This window comes from Podarcis cretensis (genome assembly GCF_951804945.1).
Source record: "Podarcis cretensis genome assembly, chromosome: 8".
In the NCBI taxonomy this organism is placed as follows: domain Eukaryota; kingdom Metazoa; phylum Chordata; class Lepidosauria; order Squamata; family Lacertidae; genus Podarcis; species Podarcis cretensis.
In genome coordinates, this window is record NC_137177.1 from 59,891,513 (window position 1) to 59,912,453 (window position 20,941).

Genomic DNA, 20,941 nt, shown 5'->3' on the forward strand with positions numbered 1-20,941 from the left:
GCAGTTCACATCGGCCTCTGGCAGCTCCCACACCTACTCAATTGAGCAGGACCTATATTTCTGAGGTGCTCTGAGTGTGCTGGTGGTTGTGGCGGGTCCCATCTCCTTAATTTCAAATGGGACTGCCATTTTTACTCGGCACGTTGTTCTTATGTACTGAAGTGGTGCAGTCCTGTTGAGGGTTGTACCATAATCTTTCTCCCTGGTTAGGCTCTACATTGAACAAGAGGTTCATTATACCTGGAGTGTATAAATGGTTCCAAAGACAAACGCGCTCTGAACAGAAGTGTGGGAGAAAAGCTGTCTGCATATAAAAACAGCACATTTATGTTGGCATAAGGGTTTGCAGGCTAGAACCCACTTTCTCAGATGCCAGCACAACACTAGTAGTCTACGGAGGCTTATGCTAGAATACATTTGTTAGACTTTAAGGTGCCACAATACTCTGTTACTCTCGCTGTAACAGACTTAAACAGCTATCCTCCGGGAAAATATCTACATATGGTTTGTTTTTTGTTTAAAAATGCCTGTCATAAACTTGTAAACATCATGGACTGAAACTTTAAAATACATCCAGAATGAGAAGGTAAGAGGCTACTGCATGTTGCATTTATCAGTTATGTTTCTCCACCACCATCCATAGCGAAGGCTCTGGGGTCTTTGTTTCCATATCTGAAATGGATGGAAACTGAAGCCCAAGGAAACCAGTAATGGTGTTTTTCATAGGCCTCCTCCCCTAACCCAGTCACTTCCGCATGCCTCCTCTTCTGCACCCTTTCTTGGTTTTGTTTTTGAATTCACCCATGAACAACTCCTTGCCTTGTGGGGAGGAGTTGAGTGTCTCTGCCTCCTGTCTCCTGTAGGTGCAGCCCCGGCCCCAAATGGGGAGGCCTTGCATTCTTTTCCAGCTCCTGGATTACTGGAGAGGAGGATTATGAAAAATGCTATTACAGGTAGGAGATGTAACATGGTATTCATGTTTAAAAGAGCCCTCAGACCATTCTCCCTTCAAAAGCAAGCTTCACCATAATCGTGAAATGATTTTTTTTTAAATAAAAAAGTGAACCCTAGATCCTAAGACTCTAAAACTCTTTTGCTGCTATGGGTTGGACCTAGTCATGCATTCAAATATGACCAGCTCTGGATCGCTTTGCATCTGTAGCGCCTGGGCTTATGATTCAGGTCAAAGAACAAAGACTTAAATATATGTTAACAGGACATTTTAGTTTGTGTAGCGTTGTCAGTTAGCTTTAAGAATAGCGTGCTGTTTTTATGTGTTTTGAAATGGGAGATGCTAAAATGAAAAGCTTCCATGATGAAAGTGTTGTACACACAGAAACACCTACATCCTTTCTCTCTGTGTGCTTTGGCTGATATAAAGAGGTGGCATGGAGAAACCCATTCATATTTCACATACATACACAAGTACACATTGCTCTGGGACCCAAGGTCCCTTTATGTGAGCACTTAAGAATACAAGAAGAGCCACACTGGATCAGGCCCATCCAGCATTCTGTTCTCACAGGGGCCAACCAGATTTCCATGGGAAGCCCACACTTGCACAAGGAGAAGGGGATGATTTCTGCTGCCCTCTCCTGTTGCAGCTTCCTGCACTCGTAGCCATGCTGTTCCGAATGATCTCTCACCCCCTCCTCAGGGGGCAGGGTGTGTGGGTGCAAAGAGAAGTGGGAGGATGTGAGAGAGCCACTTTTCATGATTTAAATTTAATTCTGTTAGTAGAAGAGAAGTTAAGACCCAAGGCAAGTCCATGACCTTTCTGCATTTTCTCTCTTTTAAATAATAAATAATCACACACCTCCCCATCCTGGAACAGCAATAACTTCAGATTAAATTTGATTCATATTGCAGAGCCAAAGCAAAACATACCCAACTGCACCATACCATGTTGCTGAGTTGTTATGTAACAAATGTGGATTTCTACTAGAATATTGAAAAATCAATTGAATGTTTTTATCTGTTTTTCCCTCTCTCTCTCTCTCTGTGTTAATGCATCTTTTAAAAGCCACTAATTACTTATATACCCAAAAGTAAGAAATGTTTAAAATATACAGCCCAGCAGTTAAATATGTTAATAGGGAATTATTAAAGTGAAGTGTGGATTCTTGTCATGAGCCTTAATAGTTCCTCTAAATCTGTTTTGATTTATTGAGTCAATGTGGGAGGCATTAATAACTCTTGTCACAGCCTGTAACTCTTGCAGATTTTCCAGGTTTCAACTTAGGGTCCACTTGGAGCTATTAGTCTCAAATGGCGCAAAGAGGGGTTCTGTACTTGAGCGCCAAGCTTTTCCTGCCAAAAGCCCTTAGGAAACCATTGGTTTTAACCCCCTCCCATCCAAAAAGCAAACCTTGCTGCACCTGCAGAGTAACCTAGGTCAGGGGAAAGGGGTTTTTAAGTGCAAGCCAGGGGTTTTAAATAAACATCTTACATGTCACCCCATCTAACTAAAATATTTAGTGGTTCTAAAACTCCCACTGGTATTGGAGACTTTGACTCTTTTGCCCCTGGAGAGGGTCTGGTACTGGAAATCCTTGTGCTTAGAAATACCAACATGAACACTTCTCAAATCTTTCAAGCAACTGCCCTCTCAAGAGGTGCTTTGGCTTGCCAAACTTTAGGCAACATAGACAGTTATGCTACTTTTATAGCAAGTGCTCAGTTTTTCATGGTTATCTGCACCTGGGAAGAAGAAAAGCCTCAATTTCTTTCAATTCTTCATCTCCCTTTCACTGTGTAATACGAACAGAAGAACTCGCTGCAACATCCTGGACACAGGGTGGAGTCGATATTGTTTGTACAGTCTCTCTCTCTCTCTCTCTCTCTCTCTCTCTCTCTTTCTCTCTCCCTGCTTGTAGGACGAATATGTCTTCTGTTTTTCACATTATTAGACAGTTCCTAGAAGACATTGGTTAATTTACATTAGAGAAGGTCTGAAACTGTGAATTGCTGCATTAGTTGCTTACTTTCTCGATGAAAACATCTTCCTTGATGAAAGGGCAGCTTAAATGAAACTGGTAAATGTCCAGGTTGGGTCTTAATTGAGTACAAACAAGGTGCAGGGGTGTATTGATACATTTTGAAGTGCAGGAGCTCATCATGAAAGCCCTCATAGCCAAAGGATTAGGAGTCCAGTGGATTAGGATTAGCCAAGATTTATATAATAGTGTGCTGGCAAGGGTGGTGTGTTGGTTAGGATGTAGGACTTTGGTTGTAGGGACCTGGGTTCACATTCCTGATCAGCTGTGAATTTCACTGGGTATGCTTGTTCCAGTCTCTGTGAGCCTAGCTTATCAAACAAAGGGCTCATGTGCCAGGCCAGATTTGTTGTCCAATGCCCCCTCTCATGTTTACATCATCATCAGATGACAGCATCACTTCTGTTGTAAACAGAGAGGAAAGTACCCTGGCTACACGCTCCCGGGCTGCTTCTACATTGATTAGGAGGCTCCTCACTGTGGCTTTCTGACCCCTGTAAGAAGTTTTGTCTTTTGACTCCACAGCTTTGAAAATCTGAATTTTCTTCATGTGAGTGGATTAAAAAAAGATTGGGTTCTTTGAGTTGATGGAATGATTAAATATTTGTCTTGTTTAGCAGGTGCATGAATGGGAAATGCAATTAGAATGATGAAAAATACAAAAAGATCACACTGGGGAAAATACATAACAGTATACTGGGAGATGTATCACAGTCACAGTCTCTCTTAGAAAGAAATACAACTAGAAGACATTTCCATTTGAGTGTCCAAACGCCTATAACACCCCCCCCCCACCCCTGCTGTACTTTTCAAGATACAAATGATGTAGTGCATACATTGTAGTGCAAACAGTGAGGAGTCAAATAGATGAGAACACATATGACCCTCTTGTTTTATTCAATGTCGATTCTCCATTGGGACATGACAAATGCAAGCAGTTGTTGTCCATTTCTTACTTTAATCACATGTATGGACTTAAACAGATTATAGCTCCCATCTCTCCCTAAACTGCCATCTGGCAGTCTGCTTTTCCTCTTTACATGTTTGCTCTCCCCTAACCCTGGAGGAAATACAGATTCTTCCCTTGATCTCCAGGCATGGTCTACCAAACTTTCTTGCTCCACAAGGCAAGTATGCTGCCTAGTTGCAAAGATGGTCTCTGCAGACACAGAATCTTCTGGCTGACACTGATTTGTTAGGGATGCAAATGGCCAGATCAATGACTGATGGGAAGTTTACAAGGCTATTAGCCACAAAGGTGGTGCTATCTCTCCACGGTTGGAGGCAGCAATACTTCTTAGAGCAGGGGTCAGCAAACTTTTTCAGCAGGGGGCCGGTCCACTGTCCCTCAGACCTTGTGGAGGGCCAGACTATATTTTGAAAATAAAAATAAAAGTGAATGAATTCCTATGCCCCACAAATAACCCAGAGATGCATTTTAAATAAAAGCACACATTCTACTCATGTAAAATCAGGCTGATTCCCAGACCATCCACAGGCTGGATTTAGAAGGTGACTGGGCTGGATCCAGGCCCCGGGCCTTAGTTTGCCTACCCATGTCTTAGAGTGTTATTGTGCTTGGGTCCTGCTTTTGCCTACTAAGAAATCATTGCACCAGGACCCAGGGCCTGTACTGCCTCTTCTTCATTCATGCTAGGCAACCCAAGACCAGTAGCTAATCAAATACTTTTGGAAAAGAAATTATTTTTAGAAAGTCAAGGGGATTGGTGGGGAATGCTGCTATTCAGATTTTAGGACTTGGGTAATGACTCCTCTTCTGAAGAATTTAAAGGGATTCCTGGAAATAACAGATTTGGAAATGGTGTCAACTTATTACGTATATGTTGCCAAAATTTCTGCAGCTTATAAGGGGGAAAAAGGATTTTATCTCCTTTGTTGCATTAGTTTTTTCTTTTTGTTTTTTAAGAATTTAGGACATGGCAGTAATTATGATTTTTTATTATAGGTGTACTTTGGGCTGCATGCAGCCAATTTATACTCCAAGTAGAACCATTGAAATTAATAGACCTAAATTAGTTACATACATTATTTTGACTAGGACTAACAGACTAACAGTGGCTACAACCCTTTAATTTAATATGGATTTGTGGTATTTGCTTATGTATATAGTATGTAATAACAGTCAATATATTTTTTATGTGAATAATTATTACTATAGAGAGAAAATAACTAAATCAGTGGCCTTTCCATTTCTCCATTCCTTCTGTCATGAAGATTGCTTTGGTAAATGTATCATTGCCACCCTAGTTGCCAGTTCTCTGCTGACCTTCCATGATGGTTACTAGAACTTAGTTTGTGTTGCAGTGTCACAATGTTGTGTGCTTCCTCTCCTTGTTGCTACTAACAGCTATTGGTATACTGGTGGCATGGGGAAACAGAACATACTAGGTGAATGATGATAGAGAAGAGATTTTTGGGAGGGCATGTGACTGAAGTTCTTAGCAAAAGGCATGCATTTACTCTTGCATCTAGTTTGGCTTTCTAAATTTGAGGTGCTTTTCAGTTTGTAAAATGTGTATGGCATTGGTTTAAACCAAGGATGACTATCGTTTGAACTTTGGCTCCTATCAGCCCCGGCCAACAAGTCCCGTGTTTCAGGATGGTGGGTGTTGTAATCCTGCAAGATCTGGAGGGCTACAGTTTAGCCACCTCTTGCCTACACTGACTTGCAGTGTCTCTCCAGGGTTTCAAGTAAGAGTTCTTCCCCTCAACTTGAGACCTTCTGCATGCAAAGGATGTGATCCATCACTGAGAGATGGTGCCTCCCTCTAATGTTCTGGAAGAAGGGACGATGCTTTTGAAGGACAGGAGAGCTTAGCAATGGCGGCGGCTGCTGAAGTTTGGTAATTCTTGGTGGCAGAGGGCTGTTATCACCATTGCACTGCTCTGATAGGGCTTGGTGTCATCCATCATTTATTTCCTACGCAAGGGTGCAGGGATATCTTGCTTCAGTTCCTGTTTGCAAAGTTCCTCAGCTCAGTCTCTTGCTCCTCTGCCAAGCTGGCAGAGCTCGAAGGTTGACTTCCTGTGCAGATGATGTAAAAGCGCCTGTGCAAATTCTTCCTCTGCAGCCACTGGGAGATAAAAGCCAGGACGCTGGGGATTATAAAGAGGGAGCCAAATTATATTTATAATATTAAAGTTGAGTGCATTTGTGGTTTTGCTGTCCTCTAGGGTTTTTCATAAGTAGAAAAACATGAATTAGCATTTTCCATTTCCATATATTGACTGGAAACATAGCCTCCTCTCAATTAAGACCTATAGCTTTTGGGATGTATGCAACAATTTTATAAAATATTTACGACGAGATTTGCATTTTACATGGTATTACTCTTCTTCCTTTGGTCTCCTTGTATGTGCAGGGAAGGCTTAGGCCTAGGAGAGGAAATGCATTTTGCCTGCTGGGAGGAAAAACAAATCTAAAAATGGACTTGCGAGCAACGAGCACTGGAGAATGTCCACTGTTGATTGTGGTCTCCAGTAATTATCTAAGGTCGATTTTTGCCAACCACATATTTTGTTATATCATCTTTAATGCTGTGCTCCCCATGGAAATCTATTACTTTCCCCTTTAAAACAGGCATTGGAAAAGACGGTTTTCAGCTTTGTGTTAGACAGATAAGTGGAACACTTCTTTCTCCTTTCCCCCCTCCCCCAAATGTAAATGCGTGTTGTAAAGAACATAGCTATTTCCTGGATAATTTGCAGTTGTATATTTTATGTTAATTTCGCCGAAAATATTGCACCCCTGCCAGGTTTAGTAGAGGCTCACTGTGATATGAATAATTTCTAGCAAATCATTTTTTTTCCTCATTTAAGATTTGGCACCTTTTAAAGATTTTAATAATAGCAACAAGGAAGAAGATTTAGAACAAGCGAGACGGTGTAGCGAGAGAGAGAGAAAGAGAGAGACACACGTCGAGAGCGAATGTAAACTAGCAAGAATAATTACATAGCAAACATTTTTCCACAGATGTTTTTTTTCCCCTCCCCTTTCCCTCCTTGTAATGTAATATCTATTTACTAAACTGTTTATTTTAGGTCCTTGGTTTACAATAAAATATTTATACTTGCTTTGCTGTAATAAAAAATATTGACAAAATACTATTGAGATTTTAAAGAAGTCAATTGGTGTTTTCGCTTCCTAGGCAGCAAAGGCAAAAGACCTCTCTCTCTCTTTCTCCTCCGTTTATGTGTATCTTAGGCATATGTGAACCTGGTGCAGGCTTTCCCAGATGGGGCCCTCCAAATCTTAATGGACTACAGTTCCCATCATCCCTCACCACTGGCTGTGCTATCTGGGAGTTGAAGTCCATCAATATGCTCCGCCTTGATCATTGAGGTCTTCTGATGGGACACTTTTGAGGGTCTCCCATGCCCCTGAGCTTGGCTGGCCTTTATGAGGAGTTGAGCATTTAGAGTTCTGCCCCATGGAGCAACTTGCCGATAGATGTTCGGCAGGAGCTACCCCAACTCGTTTTTCTTAAGAAATGTTCTGAAAAATTGTATTATTCAGACAGGCCTTTCAAACTTGAATTTTTTTGCCAGCCAACTCGTACTGATGTGTCTGTCGTTTTTATTGTAACACCATGATGTTGTTTTTCTGTGATAATTTATATGGAAGTGTGGTTTGTAAGTATTTAAATCAATCAGTATATAGAACCAGGTTTGTGGGGAGCCTGAGCTAGCATTGCGGCAGCTAAGAGATTGAGCTCTGAACTTGGAAGTAAAGGTAAAGGTAAAGGGACCCCTGACCATTAGGTCCAGTCGTGACCGACTCTGGGGTTGCGGTGCTCATCTCGCTTTATTGGCCAAGGGAGCTGGCGTACAGCTTCCGGGTCATGTGGCCAGCATGACTAAGCCGCTTCTGGCGAACCAGAGCAGCACACAGAAATGCAGTTTACCTTCCCTCTGGAGCGGTACTTATTTATCTACTTGCACTTTGACGTCCTTTCAAACTGCTAGGTTGGCAGGAGCAGGGTCCGAGCAATGGGAGCTCACCCCGTCGTGGGGATCCGAACTGCCAACTGCCAACCTAGGCAAGTCCTAGGCTCTGTGGTTTAACCCACAGCGCCACCCAGTTCCAAATGTCACCTTAAACTCAATGTCCTGGGATGAGAGAGCCTCCTGAAGCCTCCCTTCCCCATTTTACAGTAAGGGGGGGGGCGAGGACTAATACTGACTTCTTTTAGGTCTAGCTGTGCATTGGGAGGTGATCCTTGGTATGGGACTCTGAGGGTCCCCTTCCAACAGTCCTTACCCACCAGTGGGAACTCTTTCCTCCCCGTGTTTGCCAGTGGGCAACTCTTTCCTCTAATCTTCATTCCCTTTATATTTATTTCTGCCCAGCTTTGGTTTTAAATGATATGTAGTTATAAAACTCACCAGACACTTCCAGCTTTCTTATCTTTAGTTCTTACAGTTAGAATGAACATAGAGAACAATTTTGCCCTAAAACTTAACCAGGAAATGCGGGTAAAGTAAGTATAGAGTTCACAATGGTCATATATTCAAATGTCCCAAGCATGATGCTTGCTTTCCATTTTACCATATGTATATATTATTTTTTAAAGGTGTTTTGAGAAACGTATCATTTTCTCAAATGTGGATTTTCTATGAACTACAGTCAGCCGGCAACTTACTCAGGGGTTACGTTCCGGGGATTGTGCCTAAACCAAAATGGTGTATGGTCAAAGCCCATTGGCAGTTTTCAATGGCGGGTGGGGATGCCAAAGTCATTTTCCTTGGAACCATTCACCTTTAGTTTCTAACTTTTCTTTGGCCACATATGTAAAGCTGAATGTGTGTACGTTGCAGGCTTATTGTACTATAGATCTTACATGAAGCTGCCTCCTACCTTGCCAGGTAAGTGCTCAGTGTTGTCTCCACTGACCAGTTGCACACGTCCAGATTTTTTGAGTCTTTCGAAGCTGTACCTGGAGATACTGGGAATTGAATCTGGGACTTCCTGCATGCAAAGCAGATGCTCTGCCATTGAGCCACATGCACAGTTGATTTTTGTCCCCAGCCTTTAAAATGAAATGGAACTTCTCAGATTTTCTGGCCAGAAATAAATCTGATCTGTGGAGTTTAGGGTTTGAGGTATTATGTTCAAATGACATCTTTCTGTTCCCAGATTTTCATGCAATTTCTTGACAAGTGGTTTTTTTAAAACAACCTTTCAAGAAAGCCACATTTTAAAACTGAAATTTATATAGCTTTTGAAAAGTTTGTGGGGTTTTTTTTCATGGTTGTAGTCAGCCTTTTTAAACAATGTTATATTATTTCATTATTCTGATACAGTGTGTGCAAAACAATTGAAAACATACAGGAGATTAGTGCAGGCTCGAAAAGTGAACAAAAGGGGGAGCTAAGGAATCCTTAAAAGCTGTGCTGCTTAAAGCCTCATTATGGATAACAGATGCTTCTGAATTTTCTACTTTGTCAACATACTTTTTCATGGCTGTCCTGAATCGCACTTCCCCCAGTCTAAAGGAATGTATGTTTGTTTTAAGAGCATGCATTCAATCTGGTAGACTAGGCGTGCTTGCAGAGATGAGTGGAAGCTTCTTATTGTAAGTGTCTAAACTGCAGCAAGAAATTAAAATCGCTGTTGAATAAATTCACATGATTTCTGATCAAATTAAAGTTTAAGATGGTCAAATAAATGGAAATCCTTGGTTAATAATTAATTGAAAGGTTACAGCTTTTTAGAGAGTTGGCATGAATATGGGGTTAACGTGGAGGTATAGCATTATGGTGGTTCCCCACCTACATGCTGGGCTGTTTCCAGAAAATAGTGTTGGAAACTATACCTGGCTTCAGTGTCTGTTATGTTGTGGGGTGCTGTAGGGTTCCATCTTGTTCCTGGTGCTACGTGTCATCTATATGAAGCTGTTGACAGAAGTCACTGGGATAGTTGGCGTGAATTGTTCAAAGCTGATATCTCCCAGCTTTGTCATCTGAGCCAGGAGAGCCTGAACTGAAGCCTAGATGCAGTGATCAATTAGAAGAGGGTCAATAAGCTGAGGCTGAATTCTGATAAGACAGACACTGTGGGTGGGCAGTTCCCAGGTCCAGGAATTAGACAACTGCACATCCTGCTTCCCTTTAAAAAAAGTGGCAGGGAACTGGAAGTGGCCAGCAAGCCAGATCTTTATCTCCCCCACTTTCCCCATGGGAAGTTGTCCAACCTGTCGAGCACCTGATGTCACAGTGACAGATGACCCATTTTCCTTTGAACAGTTAGAAATCAGATCTTTGTGGGTGAAGGCACAGGACACCTCCATACTGAGGACTGGCTCAAAGTTGCTGGGAATAGTGTTGCTTTTTGAGTTGTCGCAGTTTTGCACAAATCACATGAATTGGGGCTCAGGCAGGTTTCAGCCAGCGACACAGTTCTGATTCCTGACCCTAGTCCCTTTGTGGACTTCTTGCACATGTTGGTATTTCTCACCCTCTGTTAAGAGGAAATAGCTGCCATTCTGAATCCACATTCTGTCAACTTTTATTGTATTGGAAACAACAGGTAGCCCATTCCTTAGGCAGTGTGAATCTAGCAGACATAGGTTTAAGCTCCAGCTCTCTGCTGTCCTCGCTTAGGGCCAATCCAGATTTATGTTAAATGCACCTTTGCATTTAATCCACATGGCTTTTTTTTAAAAAATGCAAATATCATTCAATGGAGGGGGGACAATAATTATTGAGATTACAAGTTGTGTTATGGGGGAATGTAATTTTTCTTTCCTCTCTGCAGTTGTGAGCTACTATAAATAGTAGCTATGGAAGAGCAATTATAATCAGGATCACAACAGAGAGTGAAAGAGTTAAATTCCCCCTCCACATCTGCTATGATCCTGACCATATGATCACACCACACACCACTGCCCAGCTGATGCCTTTTCTGTTTAACATGGATGGGCTTTTTTCCATGCTAAATTAAATGCACATAAAAATTAATGCCATGTCTCATTTGACCGTTAGCATCCAAAGCTCAAATAAGGGCTCCACCAGACCAAAGTATTTTAACCTTAACATGACTTGCTTTGTGTCTCACATCTCTTTAAAGGGACGATTGTGGCGAGCAAGCACAGCCATTGCATAGATTTCAAACCCCAGGGTAACAGAGCTTAGGGCACAGAGGGTAGGATTTCTGAATTGGCAGAACTGATGCTATCATGTGTTTTCAAGATTACAGATATCTACACCTAATCAGGGGGAGGGGGGAGGTACTTCCCCCCCATCACTTACTACGTCCAACCATAGTAGAACTGGACTTGCAATAACTGTTGCCATGTTGGTTAGTGGTTGAAGTTTACCCTCTAGTTGGTGGGAGGCTGGGATTCCTGATGCATATTAATATGTGGTTCCTACGTGTAAATTGGTTCCTAGGAAAGTAAATTAGCCTGCTTCCTTCCATGATGCCTCTTTAAGGGCCTTTTATCACATTAGAAATCATTATCCACAGCAGTAACTAAAAAGAAGAAGGGGGGGGGGGAGGACTGAGCTCTGCCCTTCATTATAGAGGCAGCTTAAATGAAGGAGAACTCAGGCCTGTTATCTTTTGTGCAGATAATCAATCTGCAATCGAAAATAAACCCTATTGAGGTGCCAGTAGCTTTCCCTTCAGGGTATGGTCCAGCATTTTCTCACGGGAGGCCAACTGTTACTCAGAGTCAATGAAGTTTTGTGTTTTGTGTAAAAGTTACCAATAGTAAAATGAAAAAAAATGGGTAAGATTAAGTAATCCAGATTTTAGCCAGCATCGGTTTGTTGGTTTAGAAACTCAATTTGGACCAGGAACAAATAGGTACTAAAGAAGATAAGATCAGAGTGTATTTCCTTTCGATATGCTAAATAGATATTGTGTCTAGAACCCTTCTAAAAGCTCAAATTGCTTTATTGACCTTCTTTCATTTTAACTTAACTGCAGTCCTGGGAGGCGAACCAGGTAACTGTCAGAGGGCCAAAGGAGAAGATAGGTAAATAAGATCTTAGTTATTGTTGATTTAAAAATTTAAAAATAGCTCTTGGCAGGGGGGTTATTACGCCTGTGGTGAGGATGGGAAGTTTAGACTGTTTTTAAAAACTGAGCCTTCACTTGCCTTGGTCCCAGCTGCAGGAATTTTGGATCTTTGATATCATGTCTACTTAGCTGTCAGAGGAGAGGGGGAGAGAGTTGCCCAAGCCCATGTAAGGAGTATGTGTACAGTTCAGAGAGTTCTGTTCTAGTTAAATGCCAATCCCCAAAGAATCCTGGGAATACTGCAATGGCGAGTGTGCTGGGAATTTTGTCAGATTTATTCTCTTCCACTTCCTCCCTGCTGCCTCCTAACTATAGTTCCCTGAGAAGTAGGAGTCACTGTTGAGGCTGGTGCTAGTGGTTTGGCATCATCAGGCACCCTGTGAGGTATGCACCACAGAAATGGGGAGTGGGTCTGCTGTTGACCCCTGGAGCCTTGGAGCCATTCTGCTTCTCTGCTTGTTGTAGATACCTCTTCACTTGCCCTCTTTGAACTGCGAGAGGTGGCAAGAGTGAGAAAATGAAGCCATGCCCCTTACTCACTTTGAACTCTCCTCCTGGTTGGCTTTTCTCTGTTCACAGAACTGGAGTCACCCTCCTACTTTACCACTGACGTAGTATGGAAGAAGCAGATATTTGCAGATGTCTTATATTGGGACTAATAATTATAATGGCTTGTCACATGCTACATTATAGTGGCACCTGTTGACACAATACAAGCATTGCAGGTTATCAGAACACTGATCAAAAGTGATAAAGGGTACAAGTTCCTTTTCACTTGGTAGCGCTGGATGCCATTATGTTTCCCAGCATTGTAAGTCAATCTAGTCCTTTTTCTCCAGCTCTTGCCCATTTTAAACTGTCTCTTCAAAGTTTAATTTAATTTCTGATCTTTTTTGTCTTCATTTGGCAACACTCATGTTTTGAGATCCAGGCCAAGAGTATCTCAATTTGGTGGTTTGGAAAAAGAAAAAGGCTGTAATTAGAGTGGCCCAAATATGTATTTGGAAAAGAAAATAAGGGTGGGCTTCTCCTGTGCCATGACAGCAGCTGGACTTCATTAAGCTCCGGCGTTAATTATTGGGAGGCTGAAGATTCAGAATGCATGTAGAAACAATAGGTGTACCTACCTCTCAGCAAAGGTCACCTTGAACTCTGGGTTTCCAGAGGGGATAAAGACAAAAACAGCAAAGAATTGAGGGTTACACACCTTCCTTGCTCCAAGTAGATTTCTTAAAACAGCAAGAGAGCAGTGTCTTGACCATAAGAATTATTTTTTTGCAATTGATTGGTCTTCGTATTAGCTGGGCATGAGGTGTGGGAGGAAAGTGTACTCTGCTGTTGTAGCCTGGCCTGGATTCATGCGAGTGGAAGGCATTAATGTTATTTTCCCCCTCTCTCCCTGTAATGTGTTTGAGAATTCCTCCTTTTAGTCTCTTGAGTTTATTCCCCCCTTCTCAGCCACATACAGTGTGGTTTGAGGAAGAATTATTAATAGCTTCATATACCGTATGCAGTATTCTATTGAGAAAACCTGTTAGGACTCTGCATCTAAGGGGAAAATGTTTAAAGGGGAAGGCGGGGGAGGGAACAGATGAATGTCACGAAGAGCCGCGATGCCATAAAGCAGCAATTGCCCAGTAATGCCGTATCGCCAAAGCCAATGACATCCAGGCGGAAAGTGGGCCAATGTGACTCCTGGTGCAAGAGGGCAAGCGGCTCCCTTCGAACTTAGTGGGTGTCTCACCCACTTACACTGCTAAGCCTCATAATTGTTTGACAAAACAAGGAAAGGGATTGAGGTGGGCAGGCGCCGTAAGTGCACGCGGGGCGGGAGGCTAGGGAGCGAGGAAGATTGGAGAAGAATTAGGTTATTACATTTCCTCCTTAATTCTTCATCAGGGCTGCTGCCTCTTTTTGCTAGAGAGAGAAGGAGAGAGAAATCAATGCATTCTGATTCTATAATTTCCCAGGGTGCCTCACTCAGAGCATAGGGTGCCCTGGGAGGTGACATACCCGGTCATGGAAGCTTGCACTCCTCTTCGTTCCTCCCCCCTTTCCCTTCCCTTCCCGGTGAAAGAATTCATTGGAATTTCACAACCTTTGCATGCTTTTGTGAAAACACTCATTTGTGTTTGCGCCAACCCGCTAATGGCGGATGCCGGGGTTTGCGAATCCCACCTACAGTCGGTGCTCGTTATGGCAAGGAATGCGCCGTTAATAATGCATCTGTGAAACTCAGCTGTGAGGGAGCCAAGTAATTATCCCACCGTAGCGTTCCCTGCTTCAGTGTCATCACAACTGGGGCTTCATTAAAAGTCCTAACAGTAGAGATGTTGTGTGGTGTAGCCTCTATGTGTGCGTGTGCGTGTGCGTCCGTGCACACACACATTTTTTTCATTTAAATTATCAGCAATGCCATGGCTCAGAGGTAATTTGACTTTTTGAAACCGTGGAGCCCCTGTGAATTTCCTTCCTCCTCTCCCTCTCACTGCCGTACCAGCTGATCAGCCCCAGAAGAACAAAAGGTTTATCTGAAGCTATGAAGCATATATTCACCAGCTTCTGGCGTCTAGATAAAAAAAAAAAATCAAAGTACTCCATTGAACATGTTAATACTGAGCAAAATGCACACAGTCAGACACTAAACCTTTACAGGGATTTAGGCATTTGAAAAGTGATACTCTGATCAGGTCTTGAGTCAGTCTCCTTAAGCATGGAGTCGAGCAAAAATCAGAAAATAATATAGGTTTTAAAATAAATGGGATGCTTGCCGTTCCTTCGCCTGTGCGTGCGTGCGTGTGTGCATCTCCATCCTTATTTTCATCTTTTTGTTGGGTGAGCTATTGCTGAGTTTTGAGTAACAGTGCTTAAGCAGCAATACATTTTTCCTTGGATTTTGTATAATGTTGGCAAAGGAAATGCTGTGCTATTTAAGAGAGGGTGTGGGCTCCTGCTGATCTAGGGGTGGTGGCTTGTAGATCAGCGGCAGAGCTCCCAATTTGAATGGAGAAGGCCCCCAACTCAAGATGTAAGAAGAAGCCTTGCTGGAGAAGCACAGCTAGCCCAGCTTCCCAAAGTGCCCAGCCCAATGCCTCTGGGAAGCCCAGAAGCCGGACTTGAGCACAAAAACTCCCACTGTGGCCTTGGGCCAATGACTGGCATTGAGGGGGTCTACTGCTTCTGAAGCTGGAGCTCATTTCTCACAACCATCATGACTAACTCAGTTGGTTAGAGCGTGGTGCTCATAATGATAAGGTTGCAGGTTCGATCCCAATATGGAACAACTGCATATTGCTGCCTCTGCAATTCTATGATCCTGTTCTGTGATATAACAGCAGTTGGTTAACCTGTTCATTCTCCATGAATTTGTCTGTTTACCTTTTCAGATCAATCTAAATTAGAGACTTTTTGTTACCGTATTTTTCCGTGTATAACATGCCCCAGTGTATAAGACGCCCCCTATTTTTGGGACTCCTAATTAAGAAAATGGGGGGAGATTGCCAAGTGTTGTTAAGCTTTTTTTGGGGTGGGGTGGGGTGGGGTGGAGATTGCCCAGAGTTGTTGAGCCTTCTTTGGGGGGGTTATTATTTTATAATTAAAAACTCCATATTATACACAGAAAATACGGTAATTGCATGAGTCAGGGATAGGGAACCATCTTCATTCATTCTCTTGAGACAGTTTTTTTTTTTTGGGGGGGTGCATGCCAAGTAGGCCACATTCTACCTACACAAAGGTTCTTGTTCACACATGCACACACTTATCCGCTTTCCAGTCCAGCAGAAGCACTTGAGGAGGGCTTGGAGAAAAGTCAGTTGGGATTGAGCCTGAGAAGAGTCCACCTCAGAGACTCCACCTCCTCCCCTCCATAAATTAATTGTGTGCTGTGTGACAAAGATATTTCTATTGCTTCTCCTGAATTTACTTTTGATCACTTTCCTTGGGTGGCCTTTAATTCTGCTATTAAGAGAGAGGCAGAGAAATGTGTCCCTGTCCACTTTCTCCTCCTGGTGCCTGAGCTACCGCAGGACTGGGTGAGACCTCTGCCAGCAAGAATTCATTGGACGAGGAAGCCAGATTTAGTACAATGCAGTCTTGTAAACAAGTCCACACAATCTGTTTATTCTCCCCTCCCCACCAGTTTGCTTTGAGCTGTCAGAGGAGGGACAGGTGGTTCTCCTTCCTGGAAGAGCTGGGTGCATTTTAGCGCTGGGTCTTCCTTCCTCTTGCAGCTCCACCGCCTGCTTATTGGCCTGCATGTAATTCCATGCAGTAGCCTGTATGAGGTTCCTGGTGGCCAACAAGTGGGTGCTTAAATTCAAGGCTTGATTAAGGCCACCCTCTGAAGGGCAGGCGTGGAAGATAAAATCAGTCCTGATGGCTGCGTGCAAGTGTCAGTTTCTGAGGCAATGTGTCTCCAACTTTCTGTTGCTGGGGAGCAAAAGTTGTGGGGAGTGGTTGCTTTCTTACCCTTCTCATGGTCTCTTGAAGGTCATCTGGTTTTCCACCATGCAGGGCTCCTCCTTATTTCGTAGGCAATGTACTTACTGTTGGCTGAATATGGGCCCATAGAAAGTTGTCATGCAGGATCAGGCCAAAGGCCAATTTCCTCCTATAAGGAGAAGTGTGCATGCACACAAAAGCTTATACCCAGAACAAAATTAGTTGATCTTTAAGGTGCTTCTGGACAATTTTTTAATTTATTTTGACTGCGTCAGACCAACATGGCTACCTACCTGAATCTTCCTCCTATAAGCTCAGCCCATTCTGAACACAGTGTCTCTGAGAAGTTCATTAGCAGAGAAAGGTGGAATTGATCATCACCTGTTTATTATTCCAGTGTTTGATAATCAGAAGTGCACTGCAGCATGGCAAAGATGTTCACAGAATTTTATAAGCATACAAAAGAATATAGCAGCCTTCCTATGGATATGTATGTGAATTATTAAAACCACTTCTTGCGAGGGGGTAGCTTGCAATCTCAGACCTTAGAAAAGGCAGGTTAACTAACCCAGCTGTTGTCTTGGATTGCAGAATTACAGAAAAGGATGACTCCCCTCAGGGCAAAAGTATTTGCAGGTTGTTGTTTTTAAAAGAAAAGAAAGGAAAAACCTTAAAACAACTTCAAATGAGCACAAAGGAACATATAGAAAATCATTGCCATGGTTGTCTTGGAGCACTTAGTTGCTGATTTTCTTTCACAGATTCTCATTGACCCAAAGACAAAAGAAAATCTCTTTTTGCCAAAACTAGCATCTGCATACAATAAAGCTGCAGGATTTTGCAGGTGAACATGCGTATCTGTTCTCTCCGCCATCCCTAATTTGAACTGAGAACTCAGACTGGAACTTGCCTTTGCTGCCAGGGTTCAGCCCAAGAACTTATGAACCTTTGATGGATCATCTCTCAGTGTTGTCATTGTTTTACTCATTGAGTAACCATAAGGAGCCTTTCATAGCCCCTGAACTATACAGATAAGCAGTTAACAGGCTGTTTTCTCTGGAAACAGCTGCAGCTTCTGTAGCAAATGCAAATAGATAATTAGAGTTCACTTCGCACATTTCCTTCTGACTCAGCTTCAGAGAAAAGAATAGGCAAATTGATGAATATAACAGCAACTTCTTTTTTAAAACAAAAACAAAAACCATGCATGTAGGACAGTCCATTGAGTCTTGAGTCTTACTTTGCTGGTTCTTGATCAGTGCAAAAATGATACGAGCCACAGTTTGCAAAAGGAAGCAGGGGGACTCTGCTGCAATAGGATTGATTCAATAATTGACAGGCACTCAAATCAACACTGAGCACAGCATATTCAGCAGATTTATATATTTTTATTTTTAAAAGGCTAGAGATGGTGGGGAAAGTGCAGAAAACCAGGGTCTGATTCTCCAGCAGTTCATTTGAGGGCAGTTTATAGTCACCAGTGTTGACCAGTTCATAATAAGCCTGGTGTGTTGCCTGTAAACATTTGAGCTTTGAACATGTGCAACTCTCATCAGAAAGTGAGGTGCCAGCATGGGGAACGCTGAGCCTTTTAAAAAAGCCACTCAAGTTATTGGCCACACCCATGGTAACCCAATTGGGGAAATGAGTTCTATAAACCAATTATGGTTTCACACAAATGATTTGGTGTGTTTGCTCTAGACCTTGTATTTGCAGAGATAACTGAAATTATACGGGAATGGCCCTTCGGAGTTTGAAGCAGAGGGGCAAATAGAATCCCATTATCCTGCTCAGACCCCACATTTTTGTGCTCCTGTACTTTCTCTGAGACCATCTTGGTGCTAGATAAATAAGACTTAGAATCATGGAATCATTTCTCTCTGTAACGTTTTCTTCAACCATATTTCTTCTTCTCTTTATCTCAGCTCCATATTACAGGGGCATTTCCACCAAGAACATGACCCAAACCAGGTGGCATGTTCTGCAGGAAGAATATTCATGTTGCAACCACTGCATTCTAATATGGTAGCAGTGCTGGGAATGATATCAGTTTCTTACCCTGGAAATCTACACCCAATCAAAGTAGAGCTGTAGTAGGGGATGTTGTGGACTATAACTCCCGTTATCCCTGACTGTTAGGCATCCTGGCTGGGGCTGATGGGAGTTGCAGTTCAAAATATGCAGAGGGCAAAATGTCAGCCACCCTGAAAGTCAGGGGAAGTTTGAATACAGCTAGACGACCTCTTGGTCAGAGTTGATGTAAGGTAGCACCTTTATGTTTTGTTGTTGAAACAAGCAGGTCTGACCCTGAACTCACTTCCTGGAAGAAGAAAAAAGGCAGTGCACAAGTGCAGCAGTAAAAATTTACTTTCTTATAATAACCATGGGACATGTTTGTACATTAAGGGGGTTGCACAGAAATGTGCATGATAACCAACCTACAGCTCTAGAATTCCCTTCATGTGGGAACTCAAAAGAATCTGTTCAGGATTGCTTCAAGCAGTTGGGGCAAAGCTATCGATGAGGGTTGCTGTTAGGGTATGGCAATGATTTGGATGTTCTTCTGTGCAAGTAGTTTCCCCAGGGTTGGGATGGCCCTCTAGATGTTGCTTAACTAGAACTCCCACAATCCCAGACCACTGGCTATGCTGGCTAGGGATAATGGGAGTTGTAATTCAACAACATCTGGAGAGCACCATAACCATCCTAGTTCTGCACATTCTTGGCTGAAGGGGCGACAGAGAACCAATCGGACCATTCCTGTTTTACAAAGAATCCCCTTCCTGGTCACCTGTTGGGAATTACCGTATTTTTTGCTCCATAAGACACACTTTTCTCCTCTTAAAAACTAAGGGGAAATGTCTGTGCATCTTATGGAGCATATGTGTGGTCCCTGGAGCTAAACTGCCGGAGTGTGGCACGCTCCTGAGCCGCTTTGGGGCTGGCAGGGGGGAAACCTGGGCTTCCCCCTCCAGCCCTGGAAGCAGAGGGCAGGTTGCACGCAGATGCCCCGCGCTCCTAAGCAGCTCTGGGGTAGCCCGCGAAGCCTCCACAGGGCAGCGGGATGAAGGCTCCCCGCTGCCCTGCGGAGGCTTTGCGGGCTACCCCAGAAGCCAGAACAGCTCGAGGGAGTGCTGCGCAGTGCTCCCTCTAGCTGTTCTAGCTTCTGCCTTAGCAGCGTGAAGCCTCCGCAGGGCAGTGGGGAGCCTTCATCCTGCTGGCCTGTGGAGGCTTTGTGCGGCTATCCCTGGCTTTTGCGGGAGGTGCGTCCTATGGTCTGATGCGTCTAATAGAGGAAAAAACATGGGACTTGGTGCAGGTGGACAGTAGGTGTGGACTTTGCCTGTCCACACCAGTGCAAAGAAAATTGAGTAAGAAGGGGCCGCAGCATAGTGTTAGAGTACAGGTATTGCACACAGAGAGTCCCAATTTCAATCCCAGGTGTTGGGAAGGACCTCTGCCTGAGACCTGGGAGGGCCACTGCTACTCACAGAGGGTCATGCCTTGACAAGGCAGAGCCCACAAGCAAGTCAAAATGGTACAAATCTGGCAGGTTGTCTGATATAGAAGAGGCAGGCATGCAAAAAGCGGATGGGCAGGGCTGTGCCAAGGTTAAAATGTCCAGAGGCAACGGAGGCCAGTGGCAGGCCTTTCAGGAACCCAAACAGGGTCTCTGGACAAGAATCTCTTTTCAGCTGAGTCCCTTGACGCTCCCTCGGCCTCTTCTAGCTTCACCCTCTTGCCGAGGTGTACAGGTCTCCTTGGCCCAAAATCTTTTGCTGCCAGCTTTCCAGGAGCTCAGTCCAGGCATGCTACCTGCACAGGTACATCACCTCTGCAGAACACAAGGGGCTTGGAGGTAATGCTGCAGTCTCTGGTCTCAGGCTTGGGGGTCTCTGGTTCATTGGGGACACTCAGTCGCAGAGCCCCCTCTATCAGCACCACTGGCTCCTCAAGCCTCTGTGTCTTGCTCACAGCTGGGGTCACAATATTGAACTAGGTGGGCCCATAGTTTGAGCTAGTCTAAGGCAGTTTCTTCTGTTCTCTAAAGTCAGCAAAGCCTCTGGGTATTTTCCATGTTGCTTGTTGCCAAGTACATTAATAGCATGATGGTAACAGCCCTCGACAGAAATTCAAATTTTTCATCTGCTAAGGAGTAAAATTGCTGTCTGTGGAACCAGGCACACCCATGCTGCAGCCAGCATATTCTCTCTCTTCCCCCCTGCTGCCCCTTCCTCATGCATAAAAGCTTCCTGTCCCCCCATGCTCCATCCATCTCTCCCACCTTCTTGCTGATACTGTGTGCACATGTTTCACAAAAGCACAGGAGGGGGCTGTGATGTCATTGCATTAGCTGTCTTTGGAGATGCAAAAAAATCCGGGTCGATAGGGAAATGCCTTCCCCGCAAGATCTGGGTTATGCAAATTGCCAGCATACCCATACAGGTGTGAATCC

At 43.6% G+C, this 20,941-nt stretch overlaps 1 protein-coding gene across 3 annotated transcripts in view; it reads left to right on the forward strand.

The window, feature by feature from the left end:
• The window catches only part of ZNF423 (zinc finger protein 423), a 311,689-nt gene that overhangs the window by 202,025 nt on the left and 88,723 nt on the right, over positions 1-20,941 (forward strand). For 2 of the 3 annotated variants that reach the window (XM_079988711.1, XM_079988710.1), the window contains exon 6: positions 864-953. The exons of the other annotated variant lie outside the window; for it this stretch is intronic. In XM_079988711.1, the coding sequence (XP_079844837.1) occupies positions 864-953 (90 nt within the window). The remainder of the gene's footprint in view (positions 1-863; positions 954-20,941) is intronic. 3 annotated transcript variants of the gene reach the window in all.